General features: G+C 38.0%; 2 protein-coding genes across 4 annotated transcripts in view; one reads left to right on the forward strand and one right to left on the reverse strand.

Annotated features, from left to right (window-relative positions):
- The window catches only part of gabrb3 (gamma-aminobutyric acid type A receptor subunit beta3), a gene marked incomplete at its 5' end in the record, with an annotated part of 76762 nt that extends 60769 nt beyond the window's left edge, over positions 1-15993 (reverse strand). For 2 of the 3 annotated variants that reach the window (XM_081380088.1, XM_081380090.1), the window contains one exon: positions 3072-3474. In XM_081380088.1, coding sequence (XP_081236214.1) covers positions 3072-3178 — 107 coding nt within the window. Of the gene's footprint in view, positions 1-3071; positions 3475-15482 lie in introns of those variants that run through there. The other variant, XM_081380089.1, reaches the window with a different exon arrangement.
- Positions 1-20131, forward strand: part of gabra5 (gamma-aminobutyric acid type A receptor subunit alpha5) — a gene marked incomplete at its 5' end in the record, with an annotated part of 35113 nt that overhangs the window by 3576 nt on the left and 11406 nt on the right. The window contains 3 exons of the mRNA XM_081380094.1: positions 5269-5351; positions 13667-13810; positions 16871-17023. Of these exons, the coding sequence (XP_081236220.1) occupies positions 5269-5351; positions 13667-13810; positions 16871-17023 (380 nt within the window). The remainder of the gene's footprint in view (positions 1-5268; positions 5352-13666; positions 13811-16870; positions 17024-20131) is intronic.

The raw sequence follows: 20131 nt of genomic DNA on the forward strand, positions 1-20131 counted from the left end.
ATTACAAAATTATTCAATTGATAAAGCCTTAGATAGAGCTGCTTTTTTAGACTGTAGATTGAACGAGATCATCAATCAAACATTAATGACTCTGAGAGGAAATTACTTGGAGCATGTCATTTAGAAATCAATGGTGGAGCTATTGTAGCTTGCCTACAATAAACTCTGCCCAGTGTTGCATTTCCTAACAGTGCAAACCATTAAAAGGGCTTTTTACCACTCACCAATGCGCACATTGTTTCCGGAAAAGTGATCAGCAGTAAGGTTTTTTCTCTTCTTGCTGAGATGGAAAGGAGCACCTTAGCTGCCATGAAAAAGCAGGGCAAAACAGCCACACATTTCACCACCCACATTCTAAAAGTGGAACGCAGTCTACAGGCTTTTATTAGAGTTAAAAAGGAGGTTACGAGACCGAACAAAAGGGAGATGTTCTAGAAACTGTCAAATCTTCTGAAGGATCTGCCATGTTTTTAAAATAACTTTTTTAGCTTGAGGTTGATGTTGAGAAAAATGGTGCAGTAGGCAAATATGCATTGTAAAAATTGCAAATATATATACATATATATAATTTTTTTTTTTAAATGTGTTAATAAAACAACAGGATTTATTAAGAAAAACAACAGTGTCATAGACATAGACATTGAGGGGGACACATCCGCTTCAATATTCAGATTAATGGTAGACCAATATGAGTTTTTCAATGAGCAATTGTTAAAATTTTACCTTTGATCCCCCTTAAAATCTGTTTATATTCTTGTGTATTTAAATAGCTGTTATTCCACTTGATAATGAATGACACATATATCTGATTGTCCATGTTTTTTAATCAGCTCTTGACTGTGAATGTGCTTAATACAAAGTCCTGTAGTGATATGATATGTAGCATAATTTGGGATACTCTTACCTGTATTTTCATTGCATTTTTAATTTTTAAAAATATTGGGCAGACAAACCAAAAGAATATTAATCTAATTAGTCATGCCTGTTAAAATGTATTGTAGGAGCTACTGTTACTGTACTTTCACTGTTCATATTATTCCTCTATCATATTTTGGGCCAGATTTACTAAACAGGTCAATTTAGTGTAAGAGTGCAATTCCAAAAAAGCGCTGATGGGAGTGGAAAGTTCTGCGCGTGATCTACTGACGACGCGCAAATTAAAGAACACAGACGCGGCCGGATCAATCCCATAATAACCAACGCAATCTACCAGTTAGCGCTGGTTTAAGACATACTTTTTTTGGGCGGTAAATAATGGCGCAAACACCAGTAAATTGACGAGCGCAAACCTAAATCACCTTGCATGATTCATTTAAATACTCTCCTCCCATACATTTTGCATCTGAAAGGGAAACTCCTACAAATGCATATGCAATAAGGTCAGCCGCAAAAATAACTCTGTCCATGCCTTGTCAGCGCTAATTTTTCACTGCGTGTCTTTAGTAAATCCTGACAGTTTTTAACACCAAAAGACGTTTTGCAATGGTTAGTAAATCTGGACCTTTATGTTTAATTGAATAGCACAGTGAATATTTAGAGCTGCTCCAGCAGGGCTCAACCAGTCAGTGAGTGATTTTCTCTGTCTTTTGTTGTTAGAATAAAGTTGTAGGTTTATTAGGCTGCTGTCACTTTATGAACTGCACAAACAACTGTTTATGTTCACTTAAGACATAACCAACAATGTTTCACAAGGATACTTGCTTATATGGGCATTTTTACATAATTTTGTGTGAATTTGTCCACTCAAGCGCAAGACGACATGAAAGAGAACTCAATTTAATAGGCTATTCACGCGCTGTCTGAGAGGCAGCTTTCTGGGCGTTTAATTTGGTTAATATTCTGTTAATTAGATACATTTACTTAATAGACATCCCTCTCTGATATCTCCACTGTGCTCTCTGTTTGCTCTGTTGTCTGTTTTTTTGTCACAAGCACTGTTATTGTACACGCTGCGTGGTATCTGTTGTTGGTATCAGAGCATTTGAATGAGTACGAGCACAGGGGTGCAGTATTGGGCCCATACCGATACTGGTATTGGTGCATCCTATTTTTTATATATTGCATTGACACATACACGCACTGTATATGGAACCTGAAAGCTACATACTTATAATATTAAAAAGTATTAAAATATTATCTCTTTAATCTTTAATTTTAAGTATTTTAAGTTGTGCATTATTTATATACACCTGAGGTTAACTAATTTTGTGTTACTGTTAATTTTGTGTTTTGTGGTAATTTTGTGTTAGCACAGAATCAGCCGCCATTATTTAGAGATATACATACTTTTTCTATACACCTTTTTCCTGACGAGCCTCCTGATTATTTTCTTTTTTTATTTGTATTCCCTTGTAACATATGAAAAAGCATGTAGACCCTACTGCGTATTTGCGCTCTCTCAATTTAATTTATGATATATCCTATGAATAATTCACTAGTATGCACTAAGAATCTCTTGTTTTTCTCCCAAAATCCTCATGTTTCTTTCCAGGTTTTCACACGGATGCTTTAAAATGTAATTGTTTCCCCTTTTCACTTCCTAACCCTATTAGCAGTGTTTACTGGAATGTTTCTAAGCGGGGTAAATACAGTATTTGTTATTTGTCAAACTGACAGAAAGCACTTTGAGATATTAACACTCAATGCTAAAGTTAATGAACGTTTTTGATTAAGGAAACGTATGTTACATAATACAGACGTATATTACTACAGTGATATATAACACGCCCGTAATATTGCTGCGGAAATAATCAAGCTTTTGGGGTTATTCATGGTCTGTGGTAGTAATCTGATGATGTTTTACACTTTTAAATTTCCTAAAGGGTGTGTAGAATAATATCACTTCATTGTACCCTGTTTTTTAAAAAAGCTTATTGTGTTCATAGAGCGAACCTTTCACTGATTGTTTACAGTTTAACAGAAGTTACTCGCATAATTTGTGCAAAGCGTCATGGGGCATAGGGAAAAGGTGGATGGAACGTTCTTGTGAAATGATATATAATTTATGAGCTTTAATGGGCTATCACAGACCAGATAAAGCTCACTGTAAGGATTAAACTCTGAGCGCTCACCATTTGTCAAGGCCCCAGTGCCACATCATTTCGTCTCCACATCCAGCAATGCTGACCTCAGCACTAACTGTGTTCAGTAAGTACATAGCGAACTCCTTGCCGCCCATATGGCTGGTTTTGATAAAGTTGTGCGAGCTGGTCGAATGGAGGTTGAGTTTAGAGGACAGCCCTTGATTTTTCCAATACAGCAATTCATCATGGAGCTGTCAGAGATGAAGGCCCTGTGCTGATTAAGTGAAGGAACAGTGCCTCACGTGTCCCACCCCATTAATTACATTCTCGCAGGACTTCCAGTCAGAGATGCAACCATGGGCCCTTCAACCCTGGTCCCATCCTCAGTTGCTTATGATGGAGGTTTTAAGCATTTCCAGTTCCGTGGCAATATCAAGCCCTTCATTACGCTGTCAGCTGAGGGTCAGTGCTGACATCTTATTGCATTGCCTACACCAAATCATTGAATTAGCCCCAGCCGGGACATTAAGGGAGGGCTTAATGGCCACAGGGTGGCATAATAAGCCCGCCATCCTGTAACCATTATGGTAATGATCAGCCTTGATCTCATATAATTGGTTTGCTAAATGGCCTTGCTGATTACTTTCTTTAGCAGCAGACTTTGGACAATAGACATTATGCAACCAGACATAGTAAAAAATCATGGACGAGTTTGTTGGATGCATGGAGATTTCTTTGTTATACACTTCTTTGTAACTGGAATTTCCTGAAACCGTTTGGCTGTTTGACAGAGCGACAATAATTATATGATGCCATTTCTTATGTCATGTTAGATCGCTTATATACTTTATAACATCCAGCAATCGAATTCAGGGCCACTTTCTCTGATAGGATGAATGTTGGCCAGTTTCAAAATCCATCTCTATCACATTTAATGTGTTTAGCCTCAGATCTTTTCAGGAAATCATATGGTTATAATGTAAAAAAAATAAATAAAAATGGTTTCACAAATGGTCCACTAGAGGGGGCTACAGGACAGTGGATTTAGCCACTGCAGAACCACTGCAGTGTTCTCTACATCAGGGGTTTTCTAACTTTTTGAAACCAATGATCCCCTTGTGAGGAACACCCTGATATATAAAGGCAACTATCTGTTTTCATATAGAAAGTCTTATTTATTTTTATTTTATTTATACGGTGTATCTGGAAAAGTTAAGCAGGGTTTCTGCGGGTCTTAAAAAGGGCTTAAATCAAATGTAGAAAGTCGTAAATTCATAAAGTCATGGCATTAAAATGTTGCATGCATTGAAAAAAAGGAATATCTTCCTCAGTATTTTTGTCCTGTTTTCCAATACAGATATCTAAACATCTTTAGATCAAGATACATCTACTTGAGATGCAAATGTTAAATGAAGTCTTGAAAAATTGAGTAAAATTGGAAGATATTTGTTCTTGTTTTAATCATAAACTTCCTTTTACATGAAGAATATTACTTTTTTGCTGTGATCAGAAGGTACAAAAGTTACTTCCTTATTCTATTGGTTGGGAGCACAGCAATTCAAGCTTTTTTTTGTAAGATGAATTAAGGTAATGGATAACTGTTGGATGTTGTATTGAACTCAGAACTGAATGTAGTGATATTTCAGTTTTTTTCCTTGTAGTCCTCTAATATTTCAATAGGTGGCGTTTCAGCTCAAAATAGGTCTTTTAAATCCTGCTGTATGTATGAATGAAAACTGAGAATAATTGAATAGAAAATAGCATTTGTGTGTGTGTGTGTGTGTGTGTGTGTGTGTGTGTGTGTGTGTGTGTGTGTGTGTGTGTGTGTGTGTGTGTGTGTGTGTGTGTGTGTGTGTGTGTGTGTGTGTGTGTGTGTGTGTGTGTGTGAGAGAGAGAAAGAGAGAGAGAGAGAGCAAAGCCAGAATTAGCAGTGATTTACTTCACCGATTTGGCAGCCTTTCTACTTCTGGCACATGATGGCACCCTTGTTCTATAAATACATCTAAGAGCACTCAACATGCAAGCTCAGTCTTCCTATTAATATACACTCGTTATTCAATCCTATAGCTACTTTGAGAAGATTTTCAATAAGAAAAATTCATTAATCATTAATGTTGCAGTGATGATTGTCGCTATGGTAATGATAACTTACATAAGACATTTTTATATTAACAACTGATCTCTAAAACATATCCTCAGAGGTGCTGATCTAGATTTAATCATATCTTAATTTTTCTCTCTTCAGATTGACCATATCAGCAGAGTGTCCCATGCAGTTGGAGGATTTCCCTATGGATGCTCATGCCTGCCCACTCAAATTTGGCAGCTGTAAGTCCATAAATTTTCATGTTAAATGCGGAAAAATCCCCCTTGCCACTCAGAAAAGAACTGTACTGTTTCATTGCCATTACAAAAAGATTTTAAAATAGCAGATTCCAAGAAATCATAACATAATCCCTCCGATTCTGAAGTGTGTAGTCATGATTACATCCATTTGTTATTTGATTGATGTGAATAGCATCTTATATTCTTATTTAGATGAAAAAGATGCAAGTATAAAATAATGGAATATATAGTGTTCATTGGTTGTCTTTACACAGCGTAGAACGGAGATGGTAACAGGAGCAACAATTTGTATATTTCATATGAAATTCCCACTACAGGAGAAATTTATCTTTCTAATATATTAGGTACCGAACACCTCTTTGCATTAGTTTTTCTCTCTGCATATTTTCTTAATAAATTTTAGCATATTGAAATATTGAGTAAAACAAATTGTGTAATAACTTGGCCCATTTTAGGCAGCTTGACAGACTTGTGTTTAAGGTATGTCCAGTTGAGTCTCATTATCACGTGGTGTCCTGTCCAAGAGCAGGATTAAGATTATCACCTGGTTCTTACAGAGAGGAGGGTGACTTGAGGACTGGATTAGTAGGAAGGTGTCCTGCCATCCCTCCTGCACTTACGTACACATTGCACACATATAAAAGAAAGGATTTTGGTGCTAAGAAGCCAAGAATGACCTGAGATGAGCGCAGCTTTCCTTGATGTTTAGGGCATTACAGGATAGGGCTGTACACGGTGAGCTTTTGGGTTAGGATACTGCAGAAACCATGACAGTCAGAGCTTAGGAGGGGCGATTGTGCATATCTGAATATTTTATTAATTGTTCTGTCGTAGCTGCATAGTAAATTCCCTCATGATCTGGAGTTCTTTAGGTTTTGAAGACCTCTCATAGGCTTTTTTGGCAGTGGTGTTAAACACAGATAAGAATACAGAAGTCAGTCTGGCCCACGGGATGATTTGAATGTTTAAACATTTAAATTAGATAATGCTATATATATATATATATATATATATATATATATATATATATATATATTTTTTTTTTTTTTTTTTTTTTTTTTTTGCAACAGCAGGTCAGATAAACTCTTTAATTTGTGTTAAATGTTATAGCTGTTGTGCGGGTAATTAATATTTCCATTGATACAATTTTTATGTGGATTTAATCTTGTGAAAGTTGCTCTTGAAATTCAATAGTTGCATAAGACCATGTATTTACGCTCTGCATGGGTACATCAAGGTTTATCAAATAAAAAATCGGCCAGCATAAGGTGACGTTTAATCTAATCTGGCCCGTGACCTAAAATGAGTCTGATGCCGTGCATTTGGACATCTCATAGGCTTCCTATGCGATTGGATTGGATGGATTGTTAATTTAGTACATCAACATAGTTAGAAGTACAGTAAGGTATAAAGTGTAATCTCACTAGCCTGCATGGTTTGACCTTGATGTATGCAGACAACCCTTGAAACGAATGTTGAACCAGCCACACTGTCGTCGTTTACTCACCCTTGAGTTGTTCCAAACCTGTATGAATGTCTTTTTTCTGCTGAACACAAAAGAAGATATTTTGAAGAATGTCTGTAACTAAACAGTGGATGGAACCCCATTGACATTCTATTGTATTTTCCATACAATGGAAGTCAATGGTGCCCATCAACTGTTTGGTTACCCATATTCTTCAAAATATCTTCTTTAATGTTCAGCAGAAAAAAAGACATTCATACAGGTTTGGACAGAATTTTCATTTTTGGGTGAACTATCCCTTTGAGGTACTCCACTGTCTAAAAAACTTTTGTGCACCAAAAGAAAAGAAAGAAAAATACCTTCTCCTTTTCATGGGCTGACTACAGTAGTATATAGTGAAAATATTTTTCTAACAAGGCTTCGTAGTTCAAAAGATGTCTTATTGTCCGTTCAGTTTCTTTCCGACCAATTCTTGTTTTGTTCTGGCATTTCAGATCTTCCTTATGGACAAAAGCATATCCAACAGCATTTAGATTTTTTTCCTTCTTATTGATTTTTATCATATATTATTTCTTTCATCATAGAAACAAAAACTACCTTACTCACAATAAATATTTAATAAAGGTTGAGCACGACTTCCATAAATTAATAGTACGTTGTTAATAAACTATTCTCTATAGAAATCATTAGATTTTATTATTTAGTATTTTTTTTAAATCAGTCATTTCTCAGCATTTTTTAATTTTACATTCTACTTATATATAAAACACCCTGTGAGCTATCTCAAATGTCTCAAATGGTATTAATTATTCATTGTCAGGTGGTAATTGAAAATGTAGCCTTCATTAGGACTTGTATTCTTAGAGTTTAACACCATTTTCCCTGCGAGAGTTACTCGATATACAGGCGGAAGAGAATTAGTGATTTAACTTGTGAATCGCACAACAAACGTGTTTACTTGAAGTATTGTGCTGTGTTATGTAAAGGGTTATATAAATTCTGTCTGCACTTAGCAGCTTTTGTTTGGCTGGTTGGATAACAGTGACAGACGCCTGATTTTAACTGTCATCTCAACCAAAATGCCTGAGAAAAGCAACGCTGGCCATATAAACGACAACAGTTTTGAGTTGTAAAACTATTGTATGCGTTAGGTTAATGTGGAGCTTTTTGTTGAGGAATATTCTGCTCTTCAAAGATACGTAGAATCATTATTGTGGTTAATCTCCACAGACACAATGTACATCTCTGGCTATTATCCTTTACATGTAAGCACCTTGAGTGAATCCTGTACAAAGGCATGAATTCAGGATTAATGTATAGTCAGAGGGCCATTCTCACAAAATTGCCCCTGACGTGAAGCTGAGGAGTCTTGTATCACCCTGAGAGGGTTTATTTTGCTGTAAAGACTGGCTGACTGTACATTATCCCACTTATTGCATGGCTGGACATGAAATATTGATTTCATGAAATGATTTTATTTGGCGAGATGAAAGAGGCTGGGGAGTGTCTTGGAGCTCTGAACTCTGTAAATGACCGTCTGACTGTACATTAACCCACTTACAAATGAATAAATAGAGATTAATATTGGTTTGAATTAAAATGTCTATTACATTTTATTAGTTTACATATTGAGTTTTTGGAGCGAAAACACAAGTACAGCAATGTAGGATTTCTAGATGAATGGTCATTTATACAGTCATTAACAACAACCACAATATTTTCTGATATTTTTCACTCCATATTCTTCATTCTGTATCTCTTTTTTTGACATTTACTTTCTGCCATGTCCATTAAGGTTTATTTGATGACGTTAGTACCAATAAAATATATATTAAGTGCTTTCAGTACTGCAATACAGCCTTCGGGCTCTCGTGCCATCCAGGCCAGATTCACCTCAAAAGATTATATACTGTAGACCAAAGATTACTGTGGGATAATTCAACCTTGTAAAGGTCCCCAATGGTGAGTCATATTTTTGTTCAGATTAATCCAATATATCTCTTCCCAGAGAGTTTTGGAAGAGAAATAAGCTAAGGCATAGGTCAGCAATAGAGGATGTACTGTACGAGGCTGGTCTGCACAATAACTTGTTGAGATCTAGGCCTATTTAAATCACCTTAGGGCAGCCAAGCCTCATAATCTTAGTGTAAAGAAAGAACAGGCGACCTTGAGTGTCCAGAAAGGCGCCAAATAAATAAAATGTATTATTATTATTATTATTATTATTAAAGAAAGACAGAGTTTAGGGAAAGGTTGAAAGTTGCTGGTGTTTGTAGGAAAGTTTTATTTTCATGATAGCTATTTCTTTGCATAAATGCATAAAAGTATATATTACTCATGCCACTGGGGATAAAAAGTCTTTCTATAGAATTATCTATGTTAATTTAAGGCCACTGTTTTAGGCTAGTGGAAAATATTCTTGCCGAATCTTTGTCTTTCCTGAATGTACTCAATTTTAGAGAAGTTTTATCACATTAACAGAAAAATATTTTCATGATTATTTTAATTTTATTACATTTTATTAATTTATCCATTTAATGCAGATTGTCACATTTTAGGAATGATTTGAGTGCTGCTTTTTTATTAGTATAGAAGAAATAAACTTTGAGAAACCTAGAGGAAACCTAGTTACTTCACATTGTCATTGATTTTAAATGCTGAAAGGCCTTGAAAGTTACATTAAAAACAAAATGAAAACCCTGACATTTAATATATGACAATTACAATGATAATTTAGAATTTAGATTAAAATAAGATGCAAAAAAAAACATCCTTGACCACAAATACAGATAAAACCTGTAAAAAATACAGATAAACATCTCATCAAGTGAGGGTCTCTTTGTGGGATTTTGACATGTTTCACTGTATTTGTGAGGACAGATACTTGTGAGGACAAATACAAATATTTGTTGCTTCTCAAGTATAGCTAAACCTTTATACGCACACATGAATTCGGTCAAGCCAATCTCACTGAACAATTTCTTTTAACTGGAAAGCTTTTCAGTCATGTGTGAGTAAGAAGGTGGAATTCTACAGGCTATTTACTCTGTGGGCTGTGGTGACCCTGTCTTAATGAAGAGCTACATTTGTTTGACCTATGAGAAATATTTTTTCCTCAGTTTGCTAGACCTTGTCACTTCCTTTGCTTTATCAAACACTGGGTACACAATTCACAAATAATCGTGTGGATTACTTCGTAATTTGAACTTCTAAACTTCTAAATCTTCAAACTTCAAAAAATCTCTGCCTAATTCACAACATGTTCGTACGCACAATAATTGATTCTTAATCTTTTTCTAATATTATTGAATTTAGAGTGTTTTAAATGAGCGGCCGCGTGCACGAGGTTAGTCGATTGCATAAAACACGTCCAAACCATCTCCATATAAGGGTTTTCCACACAACATTTACAGCGTTTCATCGCTCTCGCTAGATCCCAGAGCAATGCCAAGTGTGTCATTCTCAAAACCAGTTCAAACACAATAAACAACTTTTATACAAACCGATTACAGACCTCTCATTACCAGCTATACACATGAGTAAATCTGCGTTATTCAGAGAAACCATGCAGCTGAAGCCATGCCAGCTTTTCTTACTCTTTCTCTGTATATGATGAAATATATTTAAGGATAAATAAAATGTTATTATTTATTAATTTTATATTATAATATAATATAATATAATTGAATTATAGTCATGTTAAGATGAAATAATTTCTTAAGGCCGCACAGAGAAAATGCTTTTCATACTTGTGATTTTTGTGTAAATTTAGAATACATTTTAGTGCGAAAGTTTTTGGTGAATCAAGATTTGCTCGCGAAAACATGCAGATTTCATGCACAAATTTGTGCGTATGCATGCTTGGTGAATGAGACCCACTGTTTCCAGTCTACAGTATGTCAAAAAAGTGCTATGGGTATAATATAAACACACTAAATACATATTTTCCTAATCCACATGTTATATCCACATCCATTATATGTATCATTCTACCATGATTTTTACCATTACCACCATGTACAACTTCAATCTCCTTTTTAATTCAATCCATAGACAAAGTTTATAGGTTTCCAATTGAAATTGAACAAGTTCAGAGCTTATTAGGATCAGCTGATGTGCACTAAATTCAATCCAATTAGATCCACTTACAATTACCACCCATAATTAGTACCAATACTGTCTTCACACTCATTTGCTTAATCTAACCACCTGAACTTGCACCGAGCTTGAAACACCTTTCTTAAGAGAACAGGGCTGCGTTTCCTGAAACCTTCTTAACGCTACGTCGTTCTTAAGTTACACCTTAAGCTGTACCTTATCGATAATACGTGTTTCCCGAAATGTTCTTTAAGTTTTCCTTCTGTAAGTCATACGTTCGGAAGGTTGGTCTGGACCACTCTTAGCTTTACCTAATCACTGTTGCAGGTCTATACGAATATAATTCTGAAGTTTTAATACACCCATACAGTGTTCAATTAGGCTAATTCAAGTGTTTTCATGCAAAGAATAAAATTGTTGTTTGATTTTTAATTATATTATTATATATATTATATTATTAATTTAATTAAAGAGCGCTTTTAAAGGCCAGTGAAAGCAGTCAGTTAAGTCCTATTCGGATGCTAATTGTTTCTCATGGGCTCGTATTTTAAACATTTACAGGGGTAAGTCGGTGATTTTAGTGCTGTCCGAATCCATAATATTAGTGTTTTTTTCTCGCCCAACCCACGTAGAAATCCCTGGCCAAATTAATACCTACTGTTTTTTGACAAACAGGTCGTGTGGTAATTAAATTAAAAATTCACTGTTTAAATCTCACTGTTTGATCTCTGCCGAGCACCGTTCGTAAGATGTACACTTTTATTACTGAAATGATGGAAAGTATTTACAAGAACAGTGTTTCATCGCAGCTCCACCTCAGCGAACAAAAATGGGAAAGAGAAGAAAGCACGTAAAAATTTGAAATGGTTATCATGGCAGCAATATATGATACAATTTTAAAATATGTAGGCTATAGGCTATTATAGTTTGGATTATTTTTAGTCCTAATAATTGCAATTTTAACTATTTCTAAAATGCTTATTTTATAAAGAACACTGCTTTCTCACATAATGCAGTGAAACAGCCCCTGCACGAGAGAATAATTGATTCACGAGCCATCGATATCAACCAATTCAGCACCATCGCCAAGGACAGCACCGGGTTACGTCGCACGTAAGACGGTATATCTTAAGCAGCTTATGGTTCGGGGAACACGCCTAGCTTTAGTTAAGTTATACCTTAGAGTCTTCGTAGCGCTAAGAGACATTGTTATCGGGAAACGCAGCCCTGATCTTTTTGATATCTAACTCTTAAAAAAGTCTCCAGTTTCTCATAAAGTCTGATATTTCACACATAATTGGTAAATGTGTATACCAAATGCACAATAATGATGACAGCAGTAATGAAGAGAAAGGGAAATGGAGATAACACAGAACACAAGCATGATAACATACGTATTGAAGTAAATTTATAATTTTAGAATACTGTAGGATAGAAAATCATGACTTGCCAGTATTTTGCACCAGCTACCTAAATATGCTCACTGTCCAGGTACTCCGTATTAACTTTAAAATCTCATTGGGCAGGTTCCCTACAGAGTCTTAATAAGTCATGTGTGGACTTATCCTCAAGTGGACTGTCCATTCTGATAAGTGTCTATGAGGATGGCCCAGAAGCTACTTGCCTAAAATGCCTTGCATATAACATTATAACATTGCATATACGTTATTAGAATTTTTCAAAATTCTAAAATCTTTTTTTCTGCAACCCCCCAATGAAATATGGGGTATTTTTTTTTTTTTTTTATTTAAACATTCAACTGTGTTTGAGTGCTTCCTGAAAGTAGGTTTACTGATTCAGAGGAGCATCTGGTTGATGTGTTAGTCTTGATTTAGACAGAAGATTTGTAGCAATATCGATAGTAGTCGGGGAAGACAAATTTTGTACTTCGGATTAGTTTGCAGGAACATGTTGGGGGTATCTAAGGGTACGTACTGTAGGTCTTTGTGAGTGTGTGTGTGTGTGTGTGTGTGTGTGTGTGTGTGTGTGTGTGTGTGTGTAGATGGTTTGCAGAATAATCCCTCAGTCTAGATGGTCGAAGTCAATCTTAATTGTGATGGAGACATCCGGCTTGAGAGTGGCAGGATTAATGTTTTGCTTCAAGATTGAATGTCAAGATGGAGGGAGGGGGCGAAAGTAAAAAAAAAAAAGAATGATATGAAAGTCACTGTAAAGCTGCAGCTATTTTATGTGAAACAATCATAAAGATTGTTTTTAGATTCAGTGGCCCTAGCTTTTTTTTGTAAAGGAGAAACAATATTAGGCTGCACACTTTTTTAAGATATTCAACAAAGACTTGCTATCTCTTCAAGTCATGTCTCTTGAAGTGTTCCACCCTGTTGTCTTCAACTGAGGTGTAGGTGTTTTAACCTTTTTAACCTGAAGGTCTGATCTTATTATACAACCCAGGTGCAGATGATTAAATGTATTACTCCCAGCTCTACACTTGACAGAGTCAGACAAACATGCTCCCCGTTGATAAAGAAAGCAGATATTTTCCCATGATTGACAGGTGTAGACACTGTACCTCCTTAATTTGAGAAATGAAACTTGCCTGCATGCAATGCAATCAACTGACAATGACTGTACAATCAAGAGTGACTAACATTTATGTAACCTTATTTAAACACGGTACTAAACAGATTACTCGCTGTGTCTGGTTAATAAGCCATTATCACTGTATAATCTAACTTTGTGGCAGGTATAAAGTGTAAACTACTGTGTGTTTTTACAGATGCCTACCCTATCTCAGAAGTTGTGTATAAGTGGACTAAAGGCCCTGGCAAATCTGTGGTAGTGGCAGAGGAAGGGTCACGTCTCAACCAATACCATTTGATTGGCCACAGGGCTGGTACGGAAGATATCAGCACAAGTAGAGGTAAACCATTTTGACCCAAACCCTTTCATTGTAATGAGTGTACGTTAGTCAGTTGGTAAAAGATCTGTGAATCAGCTTGACAGTTAGGACTGGGGTCCAAAACATTTTGTAGTATCTCCATTAATTGAGAAAATATAATGCTCATAAATAATTCTCATTATTATTATATTTTGTATTATGTTTCTTTAAGATTTTTTTTTATTAAAACAAAAAGTATATAAAATCAATATTAATGTTATTATTGTTATATTTGTGTTTATTTTTATGTTTATACAATGTTTTTATTTATTTTTTAATAAATTATATATATATATGTGTGTGTGTGTGTGTGTGTGTGTGTGTGTGTGTGTGAAATTTAGATTAAAATAACAGTTTAGCGCTTACAGTTTGTTTATTTACAGTTTATTTACTTGACAGTAAGTTTTTTTTTTTTTTTCTGATCTTCTAACCTGTTGCATCTCATGGATTATTTTCTGGAACATAATGTGTTACATCACACCCTTTCAGTTTTATTCTTCTACATCATGTGACGTCGTCTCTCTTAAATAAAGTGATAGCTATAGTGATTATAGCTTTTTCAAATCAAGCTGGATGACAAATGATGATGAGGATTTCAGTACACCTCCCACTCATGGCCAGCTGTCTCTAGGACCAGCGTGAGTATAGGAAGAGATGAAGATAGAGAGGGAGGGGAAAAAACAACACTTATCCTGAGCCATTGGGTCTGGAGGGTAAATCCTCATGCCTACCCATCAGTTGTGCTTTTACCATGTGACGTCGGTCAGCCGCCATTGGCTCAAGCCGGCAAGAGACACATGGGAGCTGAACTAGGGGGAGAAGGGGGCATAGCCGGCATCTGCTTAATTCGGTTATGTAAAGAGGACTTGTAATACACTCATATCATTGCTGCCTCTAGCTTTGTAATCATTAAGCATGGGGGAGGGAGTCGGGGGCTTCCCCTTTTTCCGATGTACATATATGGATAACCGTGCTGAGCTGGCGTCCAGTCATATTCAATAAGACATTATCGTACTTTGATCGTGAGCTAGGAAAACACTATCAACTGCGCTGACCATGTCATGTTTTGAACCCTGCTGAGCCATCTCTCTTTCTCACTCTGATTGATTTACACATCAAAGTACGCCAGCTGTCATCACGTAGCCAAAAGCTTTTTTAGAAACAAGCTTCCAGGCTAAACAAGCTTCCCCCCCACCCCGTCATGGCTGACTTGCAGGACAAAGGTCAGCTGGTCATTACTGCTGCTAATCTGAGGTGCAAACCTCTTTACAAAGTCAGAAATAGATCCACCAGTACTTCATATCCTGAGCGCAGGGTCATTAGCTCAACTTAGAAAACCCGGTGGAGAAGAAGGAAAGAGCAAAGAAGGGAGAAAAAAAAAAAAAAGACTAGTGTCTAGAGTCTGCCATACAGGGGTGAAATTATTTCTGGTGGAAATGTCAACATTCAATCACATGGCCCGCACTGTAAAGACATCCAGATAACCTGTCACCTTTTATTAATAAGAACTTCCATCCAGAAAATGGCACCTGCCCTTCCCAACTGTTTCAAATTGATTTAGAAGCTGACCCCTTCAGATGCTCATCTGTTCCTGTCAACTTTCAATGCTATGTTATTTTTATTTTTTTGAAGCGTAGAAAAGCAGACCACTCACCAGTTGACCAGCATGGCAGCGTTGTTCTCTGCTATGAATGGGAGTTCTCCATAAACACTCCAAAAACTTAGCAGTAAAATCCACCACAGTCGCATGTTTGCAGCTCTCAGAAGATTCCCACCCAGCAGGGCACATCCAAGGCGCAATATCTGAAATGGGGCGCTGCCAGTTGTGCTTTCTTCCCTGTCATTGAAATAAAGGGCCGAGCGAGCCGAAGGGGATACGACGAGCCCCTCGTGATGAGGACATCTTTGCCCCCAGGGCCCTCACGATGTTCAAACTTTTCCTTGACTTCCAAGGCTCAACAGCTTGTTGTGCTCTTCATCTGATCCACTTGATCTATCCCCTCTGATTCCGACTAGATTTTGCGTTTTCGCTGTGTTGTTTTCCCTCTTCTTTTGTTCCCTCACTCTCTTTCTGCGTGCTATATCCTAAACGCGGATGGCCTGGCCTGACAGAATGGATGGAACTATTGAAAGAGCGAGAGACAGACGTGTGGCAGTGTGTGTGTGAGAGAGAGAGAGAGAGAGAGAGAGAGAGAGAGAGAGAGAGAGAGAGAGAGAGAGAGAGCCTACAGGATGCAGATTGTGACAAGGGATTAGTGGGACACAAAAATCCGATTTTGCCAGGAGAAAGCAGCAGTCATCAGTGGATTTTCTATAGTTTATCAGACTGTGTGGCTCAAAAGGATTTTTTTTTTTTTTTTTTTTTAAAAAGCTTCAAATTCAATCTTCGCTTGGTTAACAGGATATATAGTTTTTTCACTCTGTATTCTCTTTTCTACTCTAGTTAATGATTTACCTCACCATGTTCCAGAGCACAGTTTGACAGCTGTTAAACACACCATAAATGTCACTTTTATTTAGATATTTTTATCCATTCCATACTGGTGATTTATGCAGTTTTTATTCATTTAAAGAGATGTATTTTAATGAGTTGTTCTTTTTACTAAAACACAGTGAAATCATCTTTGTGGTCAGACATTACAAAAACTGTCCACTATTTGGTGCTAATGAGACCAACAGCCAGGATGTCAAAGTGCTTCCCTATAAGAATACTGACAGTACTGTTGGAAAATTCCATAATCGCATCACTTCTCAGTTGTTTTGATTTGTCTCATATTATTATGTCTCTATCTTCTATTGACTTGTGTATCACCACCTCTCTCTCGCTCTCTCTCTTTCTCTCCCTCTCTCTCTCTCTTTTTCTCATTTTCTTTTTAAACCTCTCAGCTGGTTTGCACTTATCCCCCCAAGAGTTTAATCACACTCTATCCCTCCCTCTCTTAGTCCCTTTGTTTCTTCTCTTACTTATTTTTCCATTACTGTTTTCGATTCCCATCCTTTCTCTCATTTCATTCTTCTTCTGTTTCATTGTTCCCCCTGCAGGTCAATACACAGTCATGATGGCCCATTTCTACCTGAAGAGGAAGATCGGTTACTTTGTGATTCAGACTTACATGCCCTGCTTCATGACTGTCATTCTGTCCCAAGTCTCATTCTGGCTCAACCGTGAATCTGTCCCTGCCAGGACTGTCTTCGGTTAGTGCTTTTTCTGGCAATTCAGATTTTATACAGATTTCTTTTTTTAATCCACATCAATCGGTTCACCGCCTCATGGAAGCTGCCACGTTGAGATCACGTTGAGATTTTGTCATTTATATATATATATATATGTGTTAAATTTACATTATGGTTGATGGTGTAAATTCACCTTCTGATTCTGGTCACAAAAAGCATCTTTCTTTATTGAGAAATCCCAAATTAACCGTATGTTTATAGCTTCGGTGATTTGCTTGAAAAGTTTAGAAAATGCTAACGTTAATGCTAATAGCTTTCTCCAGTTATTATAGATCTCTAAGACTGATTTTTTTTTGTTTGTTGATATTTCAGATTAAAAAAAAGAATTATTCTACATGGTTTTATTCTACACGGACCGGGCCTCCATCTAATAAGTGAATCCAAATATATCCTTATAGTAGCTTATGTGATTTCTTAAAAATGTATGCTAAAGCTAATAGATTTTTCCAGTGATTATAGATCTCTTACATAAAAACACACACTGATTGCACCTTTAAAAACTCATTAGTGTACTTCATAGCATCAGATATTTACTCCCCAAGGCCTGATTGTATGCAGAGCATCTTTTATAACTATATTCCCTTTTCACTCATCTAGCATATGGATTCTTAGCTGTTGCTCCTTTTGGCCATCAGTTAATGTTTTGCTTACATCGATAATTCTCATCAAAATGAAAATCAGAATTGACTGATTCAGTCAGAGGGAATGAAGAACTAATCCACTCAGATGACTGTTTCTGAATTCACACCGACATTCCCATTTAATAGTCAGGTCCGAATCTTCAAGATTGTGTAACCCTGTAGGCATTTTTGAGGAAAAGTTGTTATACCACATTTTTAGAAAGTTCAATGTCTCCTGAATAAGGATCCACCGTATAACATTGAAATAAGGGTCCCATTTTCTTGTAATTGTCATTGAAACAATAGGTGCATTATTCACAGCCAAAACACTACAGGTGGATAGGGTAAAAAATTTAAGTTATAGATATCACCATAAAACCTTTCCAGTTTTTCACTTACATAGAGACAGACATTTTTTGTATTACAAGTTTTCTGAAATGTCATGTTTACATATGCAAATGAGGCATACCAGTATATATATATATATATATATATATATATATATATATATATATATATATATATATATATATATATATATATATATATATATATATATATATATATATATATAATTCGAGGGGCAGGCATACCAGTGCGCGGTTCTCCCTTTCGGGCTAGCCCTGTCTCTTCGCGTCTTCACAAAGGTTGTCGAGGCAGCCCTTGTTCCTCTCGACGACTGGCTGATCCTAGCTCACTCTCGAGACAAGGTTTGCGAACACAGGGACCTAGTGCTGCGGCACCTAGCTTGTCTGGGCCTTCGGGTCAACTGGGAGAAGAGCAAACTCTGCTCCGTGCAGAGGATCTCTTTTCTCGGTATGGAAATCGACTCGGTCGCCATGTGCGTGCAGCTTATGAGCGTGCGCGCGCAGTCACTGCTAATTTGCCTTCGTCAGTTCGAGGGCAAGAGTGCGGTTCCACTGAAACTATTTCAGAGGCTCCTGGGGCATATGGCATCCGCAGCCGCAGTAACGTCGCTCGGCTTGCTTCATATGAGACCGCTTCAGCTTTGGCTTCGCGATCAAGTCCCGAGGTGGGCATGGCAACACGGCACGCTCCGAGTCCCAGTGACTGCCGTCAGACCTTCACCCCGTGGACGAACCTCAGTTTTCTATGGGCTGGAGTGCCCATAGAACGAGTTTCCTGGCATGTTGTTGTATCAACAGATGCCTCCATAATGGGCTAGGGCGCCATGTGCAATGGACATGCTGCCGCAGGCTCCTGGACAAGACCCCAGCGCCTTTGGCATGTCAATTGCCTCGAGTTGCTGGCTGTACGTCTCACCCTGCACCGCTTCTGTGCGTTGCTCAGGGGTCAGCACGTATTAGTCCAATCAGACAATACCGCCACAGTAGCGTACATCAACCGACAAGGTGGTCTGCGCTCCCGCCGTATGTCGCAACTCGCCTGCCACCTCCTCATATTGAGTCAGAAGCATCTGAGGTCGCTTCCAGCCATTTATATCCCGGGAGACCTGAACCGTGCAGCTGATATGTCTCGGTTTCGGCCTCTCGCTGGAGAATGGGGACTCCATCCCCAGTCGGTTCATCTGATTTGGGATCAGTTCGGGGACGCACAGGTAGATCTGTTTGCCTCCCACGACTCTTGCCACTGTGACCTGTTTTATTCTCTGACCGAGGGCACGCTCGGCACGGATGCACTGGCGCACAGCTGGCCGCGGGGCCTCCGCAAGTATGCGTTTTCCCCCAGTGAGCCTTCTTACGTAGACTTTGCGCAAGATCAGGGAGGACGAGGAGCAGGTAATTTTGGTTGCCCCGTATTGGCTCAACCGCACCTGGTTCCAAGAACTAGTACTCTTCGCGACAGCACCTCCCTGGCCAATTCCTCTGAGAAAGAACCTGCTTTCTCAGGGACGGGGCACCCTATGGCACCCTCGTCCCGATCTTTGAAACCTCCATGTGTGGTTCCTGGACGGGACGAGGCAGGTTTGAGTACCCTACCACCAGCGGTGGTGGCTACCATCACTTCCGCTAGACTAGAGCATCGTCCACGAGACATGCCTATGCGTTGAAGTGGAACCTCTTTGTCAACTGGTGTTCTTCTAAACTTAAAGAACCCACGAAAGGCCCGATCAGTGTCGTGCTTTCCTTCTTGCAAGAAGGGTTGGAGCGAAGGTTGTCTCCCTCCACCCTGAAAGTGTATGGTGCCGCTATTGCCACACATCATGATGCAGTTGATGGTAAGTGCATTGGAAAGCACGACCTGATCATCAGTTTCCTGAGAGGAGCGAGGAGACTGAATCCTCCTCGCCCTCCTCTCGTTCCCTCTTGGGACCTCTCTGTGGTTTTAACTGCTCTGCAGAGTGCTCCCTTTGAGCCTTTGCAATCAGTGGAGCTTAAGTTCCTGTCAATGAAGACAGTGCTCCTGGTTGCATTGGCCTCCATCAAGAGGGTAGGGGACCTGCAGGCATTTTCGGGTGACGAAGCGT

The sequence above is a fragment of the Scardinius erythrophthalmus genome, assembly GCF_964197995.2.
Source record: "Scardinius erythrophthalmus genome assembly, chromosome: 12".
Taxonomy (NCBI): domain Eukaryota; kingdom Metazoa; phylum Chordata; class Actinopteri; order Cypriniformes; family Leuciscidae; genus Scardinius; species Scardinius erythrophthalmus.